Source organism: Sorghum bicolor, chromosome 9 (genome assembly GCF_000003195.3).
Source record: "Sorghum bicolor cultivar BTx623 chromosome 9, Sorghum_bicolor_NCBIv3, whole genome shotgun sequence".
NCBI lineage: Eukaryota > Viridiplantae > Streptophyta > Magnoliopsida > Poales > Poaceae > Sorghum > Sorghum bicolor.
This window is the reverse complement of record NC_012878.2, coordinates 57,838,990-57,854,257: the sequence shown is the minus strand read 5'-3', so window position 1 is coordinate 57,854,257 and position 15,268 is coordinate 57,838,990. Positions and strand designations below refer to the sequence as shown.

At 44.6% G+C, this 15,268-nt stretch overlaps 3 protein-coding genes across 4 annotated transcripts; 1 reads left to right on the top strand and 2 right to left on the bottom strand.

Moving 5' to 3' along the window:
• Positions 1,504-3,541, top strand: LOC8064715 (probable 2-oxoglutarate-dependent dioxygenase AOP1). The gene is made up of 3 exons (XM_002441514.2): positions 1,504-2,011; positions 2,109-2,430; positions 3,079-3,541. Exons 1-3 carry the CDS (start codon positions 1,620-1,622, stop codon positions 3,319-3,321), a joined length of 957 nt encoding a protein of 318 aa, XP_002441559.1. The 5' UTR covers positions 1,504-1,619; the 3' UTR covers positions 3,322-3,541.
• On the bottom strand, positions 5,847-8,028 carry LOC8064714 (zinc finger CCCH domain-containing protein 39). 2 transcript variants are annotated; one of them, XM_002440256.2, is made up of 3 exons: positions 7,893-8,028; positions 6,832-7,495; positions 5,847-6,714 (listed from the first exon to the last, which is right to left on the bottom strand). In XM_002440256.2, the coding sequence occupies exons 2-3, from the start codon at positions 7,483-7,485 to the stop codon at positions 6,373-6,375; spliced, it is 996 nt and encodes a 331-aa protein (XP_002440301.1). In that variant the 5' UTR covers positions 7,486-7,495; positions 7,893-8,028; the 3' UTR covers positions 5,847-6,372. The 2 variants fall into 2 exon arrangements, with proteins under 2 accessions (XP_002440301.1, XP_021302927.1); XM_021447252.1 differs by having other exon boundaries at positions 6,838-7,495.
• Positions 12,470-14,166, bottom strand: LOC8064713. Its single transcript, XM_002440255.2, has 2 exons — positions 13,116-14,166; positions 12,470-12,849 (listed from the first exon to the last, which is right to left on the bottom strand). The coding sequence occupies exon 1, from the start codon at positions 14,022-14,024 to the stop codon at positions 13,542-13,544; it is 483 nt and encodes a 160-aa protein (XP_002440300.1). The 5' UTR covers positions 14,025-14,166; the 3' UTR covers positions 12,470-12,849; positions 13,116-13,541.

Genomic DNA, 15,268 nt, shown 5'->3' with positions numbered 1-15,268 from the left:
CAAATGCCTCATCTTCTTTTAAAATGCTTGGCATGCCATGATTCCGCCAAAACACTTGGCAAAAAGGTTGAATCAGTCAGAAGCGTTCGTAGGTGCAAGCATCAGTGGACGTCGTTTTTTTTTAAATGATGCAGCTAACGTTAGTGACAATCTTTTTTTTTTTTGAGAATGACCGAGGATTTTGCATTGGCTGCACCTGCCAGGCAGGCCACGTAGCCAGGCTTTGGCTCTAGTAGTCTAGTTCTAGTCAATCCATTCGTGGACTGATGTACTCAGCCGGTCTACGTGCCCATTATGTTTTTATTTTTATTTTTATTTTTTTCACCAAATTACATTTTTTTAAAGAAATTACATTTTTATTTTGAGAAGACGGGCTCGTTACATTTTTTTGTGGCAAACGTGGCCATTAGATAGATTGACAGTTTGGGTCGTTACATTTTTTTTTTATTTGTGGCAAACGTGGCCATTAGATAGATTGACAGTTTGTTCAGTTCCTATTTGGGCCAACGTTTCGGCCTGTGACGGGCTCTGAAACATAGAGTCTACTTTAGCTCCCTCAACTTTCGCGAAAGTTTAATTTTCATCCCTAAACTCTAAAACCGGACAAAATACATCCCTCAACTTTTAAAACCGTGCACATTACATCCTTTACCTGGTTTTGAAAGCGGTTTACCTTTTTCTTTTTATTTATTTTGGCTGAATTTTTTGAAAAATCACAGTAAATCACATAAAAATCATAAAATAGAAAACTCAATTTTGTTGGACTTCAGATCAGTAGATCTACACATTGAATATATAATATAGTATGTTCTAGTATAATTTTTTGATGCATCTTTAGATCTATGTTTTTTTGTAATTAATTAGACTAATAATAGCTATATTTTTCTATGGTCCAATTGTGATGAAATTTTTATGGTGAGCTAATTATTCTATATTTGAGTTATACTAAAAATTTTATACTCATTGAATCACGTATTACTTAGTTATAGATTTATTTAGGTTTATGCTTGTTAAATTATAATAAATCTATAACTAAGTTATACATACATGATCTAATGAGTATGAAACTTTTACCATAGTTTAAACATATAATAATTAGTTTAACATAAAAAATTCACCACAATTGGACCATACAAACTGTAGCTATGAATTATTCTAATTAATTATGGAAAAACACAAATCTAAAGCTACAATAAAAATTTTGTACTAAAGTATACTATATTATATGTTCACTATGTAGATCTACTTATCCGGAGTCCAACAAAATCAGATTTACTATTTTATAAATTTTATGTGTTTTACTATAATTTTACAAATATTCAGCCAAAATAAATAAAAATGAAAAAGACAAAACTGCCTTTAAAACGGACATAATATGTATGGTTTCAATAATTAAGGGATGTATTTTACCCGGTTTTGAAGTTCAGACTTTTTCAAACAGAGAACCCCGTCGAGACCGGAGAATTTGGGCCTGTAATATAAAGCCCACTTTGTCTTCCTCTCGATTCAAAGTCAACGGCGTCGGTCGCTGACCAACCACCGCACCGCGGGAACGGGAAGCAAAGCAAAGCAGAGCACGGAGCTCTGCTCGTCCTCGCCGAGATCCCGTGACGGCAAGGATGGGCGGCAAGGCGAAGCGGCTCCCCCAAATCGACTTCTCCCGCGTTGTCCCGTCCGCGCCGGGCGGCAAGGCCTGGTCGGATGTGCGCGGCGAGGTGATGAAGGCGCTGTCCACTTTCGGCTGCTTCGAAGCGCAGTACCCGGCTCTGACCCCTCAGCTCCGCGCCGAGCTCTTCGACGGCGCCGTGAGGCCGCTCTTCGCGCTGCCCGCCGACGCCAAGCGCCGCAACTACTACGGCGCCGACAGGCCGTTCCACGGCTACCTCGGTGACATCCCGGGGTTCCCTGGCTACGAGAGCCTCGCCATCGTGGACGCCACCAAGGACGACTCCGTCCGTGACTTCGCCGGCCTCATGTGGCCTGACGCCGGCGACAACAACGACGGCTTCTGGTAATAAGCATAAGACCTCGTCGGGTCCTTCTCGCAGATCTTACTCTATAGGCTTGGTCTGACCCTGACCCTGTTCTCTACGGCGGCGGCGGCGCAGCGGCACTGTCGGTGAGGCGGCGCGGCGGATCTTTGAGGTGGAGGAGGCCGTGCGGCGGATGGTGATGGAAGGGCTCGGGATGGCCAAGCACCACGACGCGCTGAGCGCGTCCATGTGGCACCTGTTCCGGATGGCGGAGTACAAGGCGCCCAACGCCGCGGAGAAGGTGGTCAGGTACGGGGCGCACCAGGACACCAACTGGCTCAGCGTCGTCTGCCAGCACGAGGTGGCCGGGCTGGAGATGCAGAGCAGGGACGGCGACTGGATCGTCGTCGAGCCGTCGCCCACGTCGCTGGTTTTCATGGTCGGCAACGCCCTCCGGGTACGTTTGCTTGTCTTCGAAGAATAAATTAGCAAAACTTTTTGGACAAACGAACAGACTCCTAATCTTGTGGTTACATTGCTAGCACTCCTAATCTTGTGGTCAAGCAAGAATCGATGGTACCAAGTACCATTAACTGGTTATGCAAATTGAATGGTCGGTAATACAAATTGAATGTTTGAGCAAATACAATACCTAGCCGAACATTCAGTTTGAGGAGCCATTCAGAAAAGATTTTCAGTGCAATAGCATGCAGATGTCAACAGTGATAAGATGAAGGACTAATCCTGACAGATAACAGAATAAGCTTCTTTTTTTCCCGAAGTGAAAAATTTCGCGACACTGTAGCACTTTCGTTTGTTTGTGGTAATTATTGTCCAACAACAATGGACTAACTAGGCTCAAAAGATTCGTCTCGTACATTTCGACCAAACTGTGCAATTAGTTTTTATTTTTATCTATATTTAATACTCCATGTATCTGTCTAAAGATTCGATGTGATGGAGAATCTTGAAAAATTTTGGGTTTTTGGGTGGAAGTAAACAAGGCCTTAACTTCTCGATACTAAGATTAAAGCCATCCATTTGTGCACTGATCCTGTCTTCTGAGTTCTGACCTTTCTGTGCTGTGCTTTTCATCTTACTCCAGGCATGGACAAACGACCGTCTATACGCTCCATTCCACCGGATTACTGTCGCCGGTGATGTCGCCAGATACTCAGCGATGCTGTTCTCGGTCCCCAGCTACAAGGTTCAGGTGGCAGATGAGCTTGTGGACGACGAACACCCTCCCCGTTTCAAGCCCCATGACAACAACGACTTCGTCTGCTTCTGTGTTTCCGAAGAAGGCGCTCGCCACCAAGACAAACTCAAGGCCTTCTGTGGAGTGTAACAAGCAGCAGAACACATCGCCGTCCCCTGTCCGTCCGGCATCTGTTTTACCTCACTCAGCAGGGTTGCATGCAGTAGAGACCATCCCTGTAGACTAGAAATTTTAGAACACACAATAAAAGATACCTCTGCTGCATTTCTTGTAGTCTGGACATGAACAAGAATAACATAGCATTCTGGTATCCATGAAAGAAATGAATAAAGTTTTTTTTCTCGCTATAGATGAGACTAGTGGAATGTTTACCTGTTACGAAAACATCAAGCAAAGTGGTGAATTTATTCTGGAAGCTAAGGATTATGGGTCAAACTTGTTTTTTAAATAAAATAAAACAATTCATTATCAGTTTGTCAGTTTAAAATAAACTAATTCATTATCAATTTATCAGAAAGCTATCAAATATTATTAAGAAACAAGTACTCTCTCTATACCTGTAAAGAAAGTCGTTTAGGATAACGACATAGTCTCCAAAGCCTAACTTTAACTCCTTATTTTTATAAAATATTTATCATAAAGTGGTATATTATGAAAGTATTTTTCAAGACAAAACCATTCATATGATTTTCACATTTTCAAACTCAACAACCTAAAAGTTATTCATGATTACCAAACTTTGTCCAAAACGATTTTCTTTATGGGTATGGAGGGAGTAAACGAGAATATTACATATCTATTTATTTTCTTCCCTTTCAATAAAATTAGAAGGTTATGTTTTATTTCATAAATGACCATGGCGTTTACAATATAACTTAGGGTTGACAACAGTATGACAATGTCCTATTAAATCTATATCGAATTGAAACACATCACCTTTGGCATATATCACATCGTCCTACCTTTAGTTGGCATGCCTTTTTATAAGGGTTTACATGCATATTTCATAGCTTGTTTTAAAACAATTGGCTTCTGGGACAGTGGCACCGTGACTAAGGTGACAGATTATGTTGGGAGCTGGTATTTACATTCTTGTCTGACTTTTGTTTTGGGTTGAAACGATTGATGACACAACTTTGGATTCTTGTTTTTTAGTACTTTCTTTAGAAAAAGGAATTTAACTGTATCGACTACTTATATCAGACATGTCAATTTTGCTAAACGTGTAAGCTAATACTCTTATACTCATGCAGGTTCTCATGACGAAGTACAAGAAGACTGACTGAGGAGCAGAACAGTTAATTTAGCAGCACTTACGTGTCTAACTACCTGCACCACATTTAATCTGTCAGAATTACCTGTAGTATCGTTCTTCTTGGTGCGTACTGTTCCATGAAATTAAATTAAGTAAAATGCTGTTCCTAGTGCTAAGTGTAAATTGACCAAATGATTGGAACTGTTTTTCATTGATCAATTGGATGTATACATAACCCCAGCCAACTGTGCATTCGTAGTTCATCGTTTCGCTTCAGTTTTTTGTTTGGTTTATCTTTCTCTTTAGTTTTTTGTTGGGTTCGTGAAATGGAGTAGAATGGATTGATCTATCATATCATTCCTCACAAGCAAAAAAGTACTAGTAAAAGGAATGAGGTTGTTTCACTAAATTTGAAACTTGAGGAGAAGGCGCTGGCCACGAATATAAACTCAGGGCCTTCTTTATAGGCAACAAAACACACCTGGAGTAAAGCTCTGTGGGAATCCACTGTCCATCTGGTGTCCTCTTCTGAATCAGCCAATCTGGAACATCTCCTGTGCACCGGAACGATCAGAACAGACCAGACACCTGCTGCACTTCCTGTAGTCTGAAACATGAGCATAATCTGATAGGCATGAAAGCAATGAATAAATTGATGCAGTCTCATGCTCCATTTCTGTAGTATATACCACCTTGATCAGGGGCTCATTGATTCAGTGCATATAAAGCGTTGCAGAACTTAGGACGCAGGATGCAAAAGAATGGTGTAGTCGCTACTTAGAGGTTTTTGGCGTAAAAGATCTCCAGAAAACTTAGAACAATAGAAGCCATATGCATATATGTGTTTCACATGTCTCGTGTTCGACAAAAATATACGTAAAATTCATTGCTTCAACTGTCCATAAACAGTTAATACAACAGAAGATACTTGCACTTGCCAAATGCACAAATGTTCAACACATCATTAGAAATATATTCAGATAACAGTAGAGCATGACTGACGCCGTCAGTAACATGGATCCAAAATCTGCAATACAGCCCAAACTTGTTTGCACAGCAAAAGAAACTACAGAGACAGCAAAGGCAGATCTTAGGGTGCAGATGCAATGAATAAACAGTAACCCCACTTGTCCAATCCTCAGTGTCATCTGCTTAAAAGTTGCAGTCAAAAGTCACAGAAGTTTACTAATCTAGGGGGGACGAGCAGCCCCCCACCTGTTACATTCACCACGGATGCCAGCAAGCCTGAAATGGTAGGTTGGCGCGGGCATGAAAGTACAAAGGGCCTTGACAGCAGAAGTTCCATCCCAAAGAAATTTGCACAGCAATGCAAGGTCATCTGCAGAAAAGAATGAGCACCAGAAACTAGAGGCAGAATGCCATCTGTGGAAGCTTTACATGTACCGCGAAAAATAGAATTCATTTGCTTCAATTGTTCAGAAACAATACAACTGAAGGCACTTGCACTTGCCAAGTGTTCAACACAACAGAGAGAGATTCAGATAACAGCCTTTACTTAGTTTACTTACAGGAGTTCACCAATTTATCATTTAATTTGCCCATAACAAAATGCAACTAGGCAGAACATCATAACCTATACCGCGTATAATAAACCATACGGCAAATACAATAATCCCAACATAACTCACATATTTGAGTTTGATTGCCCAATCAACCCCATATGAACACCTCGGTGTCTAGAACTCTATATTCACATCTTGCCTGTGTGCTAATTATGCAGACCAATTTGGTTTTCTATCTCGTGTATCTATCTATACCTTATTTACGGCTCTCCTTTTGTGCCTCACATCTAATCAGACATTGGTGTTCTGAAGACTGTGACAATGGCATTACCGCATACTGAAGTAGAGTTGGAGAGGGTGGAAGCGGGCGATAGAGCGGCAGTGGGTGATGGACTGACATAATCAGGGGCGCGGGAGGAAGAGATCGGCAGGGGTGACTGAGTGGCGGAAGTGGCAGCGGTGGCCGTAGGGGCAGACGACGCCAGCGAGCACCATGCGGCAGACCTGGGTCTTGTAGCGCGGATGGCGAATCACGGGGCGGAGCTCGCCGATGCCGTGCGCGAACTGGCACTGGTCACCGTAGGGGCACGCGCCGGTCTCCTCCCACTTGTTGCACAGCTCCGTCTTCAGCATGCCCTGGTTGTACACCTCGAACTCCAGCCCGCCGTTGAGCTTCTTCTCCTCCACACCCTTGCGCTCCTCCTCCCCCTTCACGCCGCCGTCCATGCCCACGAACACGCGCTGCTGCTCGCATTGCCGCATTGAGAACAACACACGAACAGGTAAGAGTCATGGACTGAAACGATCGAAAACTGGACTCGATCACAACAGCGGAGGAAATGGATTGGGCGTTGATCTCACCGAGACCTTCGTTGGCTTGGACGCCCGATGCTTGCCGTTCTGGTTCATCTTGAGGTAGCCGGGCGAGCGGATGGAGATGCTCTTCGGCATCACCGGAGCGACGGGCAGCGGTGACGGAGGAGGAGGTGGTGGTGGTGGTGGCGTGGCGTGCTCCTCGGCGAGGCGGAGACTGCTGAACTCGTCGACGAGCTTGCAGCCGACCACTTCGATGCGGCGGGCGAGGTCCTCGTTGGCGACGCGGAGCTCATCGTTCTCCCGGCGGAGCGCGGCCGCCTCGTTGCTGGCGTCGGCGAGGTACGAGAGACAGAGCTCGAAGCGGTTGACCACCTCCTGGTACTGGAGCGCGAGGCGCGCGAGGCGGAGGCGGCGCTCCGCGACGGTGGCGGCGTCCGCCGCGTCGTCCCCGTCGTCGACGACGGAGCCGGATTCGGAGGAGCCGCGGGACAGCGAGGCGGCGCGCGGCGACGGCGAGGAGAGCCCGGGGCTGTTGCCGAAGCAGGAGGAAGCGGTGGTGGTGGAGTAGCCGAAGAAGCGATCGCCGCCGAGCGAGGAGAGGCTGGAGGAGAACCGCCCGTCTCCGCCGATGCCGCCAAAGGGCTTGGGGCCAAACGCCGCGTGCAGGGCGTCGTGCTGGGCCGGAGCGACAACTTCCATGGCACCCCCCCTGCAACCAAATCGAATCAAACGTCACTGAAAAATCGAAGGAGAAGCAGAAATCTCTGGAGTGAATGGGACTGCGCACTGCACTACTGCAATAAAATCATCCACGAAGCATGATACTCGTAGCCGAACACGAACTGAACTCTTACAGAGAAAAACTGGGCAGCAACAAGGTAGCGATCAATCAGACAATCACAATCTGAGAGTAGCCAACAATGACTCGGATCTGCAATTGTTCAGTTCAGTTCATGTAGAACTGAAACTGACATTAATCGAACAACACGAAACCGCACCCCAATTGATCGCGAGTCGATCAAACAACACGGCCGAATCGATCGAACGGGCATTCCAGAATGAGGGAGGGAGGGAGGGAGGAAGCTTAGATCGAACAGCTCACGCACCTCTTAGACTAGCTTCCCGTACTTGAGCGCCCACTGGATTCCTGGATTCGAGACTCCGATTGGAGGTGGTGCTCCGGGGAGTTTGCGCGGTAGGCAATGCGGCGTTGCGCGGCATGCCGGGGCGGCCGTGGCGCGCATATACATAGGCCGCAGGCTGCAGGCAGGCAGCACAGGCACATGTGCATGCGCTTGCTGCGCCGAGCGATCGAGTGTCCGATTCAGTGGGGCCCGCGCTTCTGCGCGGTGGCAGGCTGTTACGAGGAACAGCATACTCGGGCGCCGCACCGTGCCCTCGTGTCTTGCGGCGCACGGCGCAGTGCATCGTTTCGCATGATTGAACGTGGCAACCAAGGCCGTGGAGCCAGAAATTTAGAGTTTTGGACTTTCTCCGTAACAATTTCACTATAGGGTCTATTTGGATCAGCCTAACTAGTTAGTTGAAGCTACATATTAGTTCAAATTAGTTGTAGTTGGCTAAATCAACTAGTTAGAGACTTAGGGGGTGTTTAGTTCCCTTTCTATTTCATTTGGATTTTGGTTCATCATTTTGCATACTAAAACTAAGCATCATACAATTTTTTTAGCAAAAAAGTGGTTATTCTTCAATTTTTTTGATTTTGACCTCGATATAGGCCAAAAAAAAGACCAAAAAAGCCTTAATAAGTCCTCACGAAGACAATAAATTCTTTATTTTACGGCCTTGTTTAGTTCCTGAAAAATTTTGCAAAATTTTTCAGATTCCCCGTCACATCGAATCTTTAGACGTATGTATGGAGTATTAAATATAGATGAAAATTAAAACAAATTGTATAGTTTGGTCGGAATTGACGAGACGAATATTTTGAGTCTAGTTAGTTCATAATTTAATAATATTTGTCAAATACAAACGAAAGTGCTACTATTCCTATTTTGCAAAAAATTTTGGAAGTAAACAAGGCCTATATGAAACTAAACATAACCCTAAAATTTTTCGCATTTTGCATTCCATCATTCTAAAGTAGTTGGCATTTTGTATTCACCATTTTATGGGAAACTTTCCCCTTTCATCCCAAAAAAAGTTCTGAGTTTTAGGGCATGTTTAGTTCCCCATGGATGCAAAATGTCAATTACTTTAGAATGATGAAATACAAAATACCAAAATTTTCAGGGTTATGTTTAGTTTCATCCAAAATGCAGAATTTATTGCCCTCATTATGGTCTCTTGAGGCACTTTTGGGCCTTTTTGATCTCTTGAGGCTAAAACTCAAAATGAAAAATAGACACCTTTTTGCTAAAAAATTTGTATGGTATATAGTTCCATTATTCAAGATAATGAACCAAAACCTAAATTTTTTTTTGGGATGAAAGACAAACTAAACACCCCCTTAGTCCATTAATGGAACGAAACACCATGCAATTTTTTTAGCAAAATGGTTCTCATTCTTCTTTTTGGATTTTGACCTCAAGATGCCAAAAAAAAGCCCAAAAGAGTCTCAAGAGGTCATAATGAGGCAATAAATTCTGTATTTTAGATGAAACTAAACATAACTCTAAAAAATTTGGTAATTTGCATTTCATTATTCAAAAGTAGTTGGTATTTTGCATTCCGTGGGGAACTAAACATGCCAATTAGCTCCTCTGTTTAGATGTACTATGGCAAACTTCAACTGATTTTTAGCTTAATTAACCTTTGGTATCCAAACTGGTCTAGCGTAGAAGATGACAATGATCAAGAGCCTTCAAACTTGAGAGTATGTGTATATATCAGTGGCATAGCGAGCACAAAATAGTTAGGGCATGCATATTCAAGAATAAAAAACAATAACTACCTTTGTGCAGTCTGCTAATAGTTTGATCTATTAGTACTAATTAATAGCTAACCTAGGGAGTCTGCTAGCTTGCAGAGTGTAGATTGTTAAAAGCTAGGAGTGGATCATAAGTTGGACTTTGATAGAAACTAGCGTGAGCCAAACTAAATGTGGGTATATATTTGAATTACAATCTGGACAATAAAAGCTGGCTTTTGAACAAATTATATATAGGAGGATCCAAACAACACGACCGACGCAACCTTCTATACACGTGTATGCAGTGTATGTGTTGCAAGGCAAGAGTTGCTTAGTTTTTAATCACTGGCTTAATAACGAGTCCTAACAAATCAAGCGGGGTCCAATTGCTACGTAGTCGTAGTACTTCGTAGGAGTCCTAACAAATCAAGCGGTACTGCGGGTAGTACTTTAGGAGTCGATCGAGCGTGGTCACGGTGCGTTTTCAGATGGGAACCACTCTAGTTTGCTTTGCTTTTACGGGTCTATCTCTCTCTCGGAGCGCGCTAACTAACTAACCCCGCGTCGTCTCCAGCAAGAAAGGAACACAACACACCCATGCAAAAAGGCCATAAAATAAAATTGAAGCCGTCACGCTCTGCTTGTAGGCCGTAGCGTTGCTTCCTCGGCACAGCTTTAACTAACCTGGCCCATGTTGTCAAAAAAAAAAAAAAACTAACTTGGCCCACAGCGCGCGCGACCATGCACGCGCGCACGTCGTCGTCCGGGCACTGCGCATCGCCCGCGGCCGCGCGGCTGCCGCCGGGGACGGGGCCGGGAAGAACGAGAAGTAGAACAGGAGCACAGACGCCGACGGCCAAACGAATCCGCGAGACTTTTAGGTGCGGTGCGGTGCGGTGCGGGGGGCTTTCCGTTTAGCGGTGGCAATCTCGGTTCGTTCGTTCGTTCCCGAGCCAGTCAGCAGCCAGACACGCGGATCGGATCAGAAGAATCTGTGGTCGGCCGTCGCGGTCCGATTAGTTATGCGTGCTTGTGTGGTTGGTTTGGTACGTGCAGGTGAAGGCATGCATGCGCGGCGACGCTGGACGTACGTGCTGATGTGCAGGTCGGACCTCAAATTAACGGACGGGGTGTCGGGCGGGGTGATGTGCCCGGCTCGGACTGCCGATCGATCGATGTCCGGTACGACGATCCGATCCCGTGCGTACGCGCATCGCAACCCGTTCGATTCCGGGGCACGTCCATTGAGCCGTGCACCTGAAGACGAGGGCGTACAGGCTACTAGCCTTGGTGTACCGTGTACGTGTGCCTATATACTGTGAGTGCCTAGTAACCAAATTGTGGCCCCCTGTAGAAAAGTCAACCTGGGTTAGGATGAACAGACAAATGTGCCTATATACTGTGAGTGCCTAGAAAAGTCAACCTGTACCTATATACTGTTTGTGAGACGGTGGAAAAGATCGAGTAGTACTAGTAGTCAAGGTTTATTTTGGCTCAACTTGCACGACTGTCTAACTATGAACTTTTAAGTACGAAACCATATAAGATTGGTTTAAATATGGTATAGTATACTTTATTAGTATCTAAAAAAATCATACCTAATTTATTTCAAATCAAATACGAAATAAGAAAAATATACAAATAATCTCAATCTTTTTGTGACGCATGCATGAACGTATGGATCATATTTCATCTGAGTCAATTCTCATAGTGTAGTTATATACAATACTCACCTATTTAAGCTGAGTCAATTCTACTTAACTTCTCATATGTGATTAATCTTTTATCGCACCTATAATATTTATTATGAGACTTAAAATTTATATGATTCAGCCAAAATAAGATTGGTACAAGCCTAACTAAATCCATCAAGGATAGTTAGGTCATTATATTAGCACGGGCTAGTCCAAAGTGATCAGCAATAAACTATAGGCACCTTTGCGTATGTTTGGTAGTAGCTACTAATTAGATCAAATCTCTGGTCCCAGTAGCAAAGTCAAGTTGGATTGTAATAAGTGAGATAACGCTCGTGGTAGAGAGTACTTCTATGGGCAAGGTTTATTTTTGTCTTGGGTAGAGTCCATTGTATTACAAAACTAGATATTGTAGGCCCTCCGATTGTCAAAACCAAACAAAATTTGACCCTCTTGCTGTTGTTTTCGTCTTTGGGTAAAGTCTGTTTTTGAACTTTCAACTTGCACGACAATCCAATTTTCAACCTTAAACAGATAAACTACGGTATCAGATGCCCTCCAATCCTCAAAATTGGACATATATATTTGCTCATCTTGTTGGATTCAAAGGTGTTTTTTTTGTCTATAAAAAAAATGAAAATCAGGTTTGATCTTTAATCCATAACTATTATTTTAAAGAATACAAAATAAGTACTAATATCGTCTAAAAAGTCATGGCTAAAAGTATTGTTCGCTGATTTTTTGTGAGAGAAAAACACTGTCGACTCACATAAAAGTACGGCTTATAAGACAAGCGAACGGAATCTAACTTTTTTCTAGAAACAAGTTATCTATCTTTTGTTATTTAATACTTATTTATTTTGTATTGCTTATAGTCGTTCTTATCATTTATTTTAAATAAAATAAGATATAAATAACTTCAAATAGAGCACCGACAAATATTTATGTTCTTAGAAGAAAATTGATTCTAATTTCATGTTTTTTCTAATTGAAAAAAGTAAATTATACTGGCAGTCCTAAACTATTACACGATTCTCATCCAGGTCCCCAAACGATGAACATGCATATCTTGATCTCTAAACTATTTAAGTATACCATTCTGGTTCGAAAATAGCCATGTCACAAATCCATTATATTAGCCTACATGCATGGCCCCTCCAGTGTGGAACCGACATGTGGGTTTGTAGCTCGTAATTACAAGGATGGTCCCTAAACTATCATGTAACTAATACCTAAGTCTCAAACTGTAAAATTACTCTGTCATGAGTACATAATTTATCGCAGTACTATAATCCCAGTCCAAAGCACAATGCCGGGATAGAAAGCTGATACTTGACACGGTCCAGTTGAAATCAGACATGGGCTTGTTTGTTTTCTCAAGGTGAAGCTAAAGAAGGCCCAACTAACGTAGGTCTTCGTCGACCGCTTCTGTTTTTCGTCTTTCTTACTCCGACTTGAAGAGCTTGAACATCTTTGATAGAGCGTCACATATGGATCCTATACACTCACACATCATGAGTACTCCCTCCATCTCAAATTGTAAATCATTCCAAGAATTTTGGAGAGTCAAAGCATTTTCACGTTTGACCAAAATTATAGAGAAAAATACTAAGATTTATAACATAAAGTGAGTATACTATGAAAATATAATTAAAAAAGAATCTAATGATACTTAATTAGTACAATAATTATTATTATTTTATAATATAAATTTGGTCAAACTTAGAAAAATTTGACTCTCAAAGATTCTTGAAATGACTTACAATTTGAGATGGTGGGAGTAATAGTCTTCGAAGTATGTTCGCGTGCAAGAGCCAGAACTCAGGGCTGCCAGCATCCAACGTTTCAGTGCTTTCTTCAGTAATTTCATACGGATGATTGTGTCTTCAAATCCATATCTTCAGACGCACCAGCTACCATTAACCGTATCACTCTTATTCATACGTGATTGTAATATACATCAGGCACTTGAACCCTTAATTAGCACCTCCAGTTATAAGATGAAAAAAAAAGGAAAACAACGAAGTCAAGACCTCAAGAGACACAAACACAACATGATCGACGAGCGCAGGACCTGGCCTTCACGTATGTATTATATACGTGACGTGAGATGCGATTCACTTGCTCACAATTTCACACACTGAAGACTGGCGCGATTCGGCTCGGTGCGTCGTCCATGCATGTCATCATCAGGCCCTGGCGGCGCACGGGAGCTCCGGCGTGACAACCATGCTGTATATGTGCGCCATCATCCGGCGCTCGAAGTCGCCGCCGCCGCCGCGCTTGCTCGCGCTCCCGCTACCGCTCCCTCGGCGCGCCCGCGGCACCCGCTTGTCCCAGAGCGCGGCCTCGGCGCCGCTGCGCGACCTGGCCAGCCGCCCGGCGACTCCGGACCCGCCCAGCGCCACCATCGCGTCGACGTAGGCGTCCCGGAGCCTCGCGAGCAGGAGCGCCGGCGCCGCCAGCAACGCCGCGGCGCGGCGCGCCAACCGGATGCCCTTCCACGTCGTCGACGACGACGACGCGGCGGAGGAGGAGCCCGCCGACCTGGCGCCGGCGCCCAGGCGGGCCACCTTGAGGCGCCGCGACGGCGAGCGGCCCAGGCGCTGGTAGTTCCTCCGCGCCCAGTACGTCTTGATGCTGTAGCGCGGCTGCGACACGAGGCTGGCCATGTCCCTCGCTGGTGTCGATCCGACGGACACGATGGGATGTGGTGCCGCGGCGAGAGGCGTGTGGGTGTGAAGCACGCTGCTGGCGCTTGGCGGGTGGCTGGTTTATATAGATAGATGGTACCACCGTAGGGCAGCTTGGTATGGACCGAGAGCGCTAAAGCAGCTTAAAGTAGTACTGTTTACTAATTATTATGGAAAAAAGCACTGCTGGTCAGGAGAAAAAATACGGGCTTATGAAACAAGCGAAGCCTCAGCTGATCAGTGGCTTCAAATGGAGGTGCCAAGTCAATAAGTGTTCACGTGGTGTGAGTGTGATCTCTAGGGTGTAGCTACGTGACCGTGAGGCTTGAATTCTTTCTTGCCGGCGCATCGATGACTACGAGCGGCGGGCGCTGCGCTAGATGGACGTTGACCGTTGGAGTCGCGAGCATTGAAATGGTCCTGCTCGGCGGGTAGAGGTCCGGTCCTTGTCGAGGCATTGAAATAATCTGCAGCCGCCAAAACGGCACCCCTCCGTGTCGGCGGCGAACAAACTGACGTCCGGATGACCGCATAGCGTAGATACCGTTGCTTTGTCCACGTGGCAGCAGATTGACACATGTATGCACCGATCCTGGATGCATACGGTATGCATATTTCTTTTTCCGGCAAAGTGCAGCGCCCGTGGGGTCTTTCCGTCAGTTACTCCGTTTGGATTCCGAATGAGAGGACCGTGCCGAACCGGATTTGACTGGGCCGACGGCAGATTTTGGCGGCAGTTGGGCTGGTGGAAGATGAGGGATCCCGCGCCATCAATCCAGGCAGTCTTGTTCGTGAGTCATGAGACCGAGCTTCTTGTCAAAGGCCTACTTTGCGTTGTTCTCCCAATCATACGACCGAGGATGACAACGTGATTTGCAAATAGCAAGGTGCCAAGATGGAACATAAAATTTGAGATTCTACCAAAACAATAAAAATCATAAATCTGCTAAATCCGGAGTTCAAAATTGTTCCCTTTGAATTTCGGAGGATTCAATCAAAGGGGCTGTACGTTTACTTTGTTGGTACATAAAGTTTAAAACATATAGTGAAAATTTAAATATAATCACTTGTTTTTTTTTTTTGCCGTGAGTGTGGCGGCACCCATAGCAGCATCAATAACTCCACACCTGAACGTGGTTCTGGCACGATGGTTTTGATTTCACGTAAGCTTGGTACCACCATCGCACGCCTCGCCTTGCCACGTCGAGCAAATCAAGACAAGT

Excerpts from the sequence above, each read along its gene's own strand:
- LOC8064713 (XM_002440255.2), bottom strand. The coding sequence starts at position 14,024 with ATGGCCAGCCTCGTGTCGCAGCCGCGCTACAGCATCAAGACGTACTGG.
- LOC8064714 (XM_002440256.2), bottom strand. The coding sequence starts at position 7,485 with ATGGAAGTTGTCGCTCCGGCCCAGCACGACGCCCTGCACGCGGCGTTT. Across the intron at positions 6,715-6,831 it reads CCAAGCCAACGAAGGTCTCG|CAGCGCGTGTTCGTGGGCAT; the intron begins GTGAGATCAACG and ends CAATGCGAGCAG.
- LOC8064715 (XM_002441514.2), top strand. The coding sequence starts at position 1,620 with ATGGGCGGCAAGGCGAAGCGGCTCCCCCAAATCGACTTCTCCCGCGTT. Across the intron at positions 2,012-2,108 it reads GACAACAACGACGGCTTCTG|CGGCACTGTCGGTGAGGCGG; the intron begins GTAATAAGCATA and ends GCGGCGGCGCAG. Across the intron at positions 2,431-3,078 it reads TGGTCGGCAACGCCCTCCGG|GCATGGACAAACGACCGTCT; the intron begins GTACGTTTGCTT and ends ATCTTACTCCAG.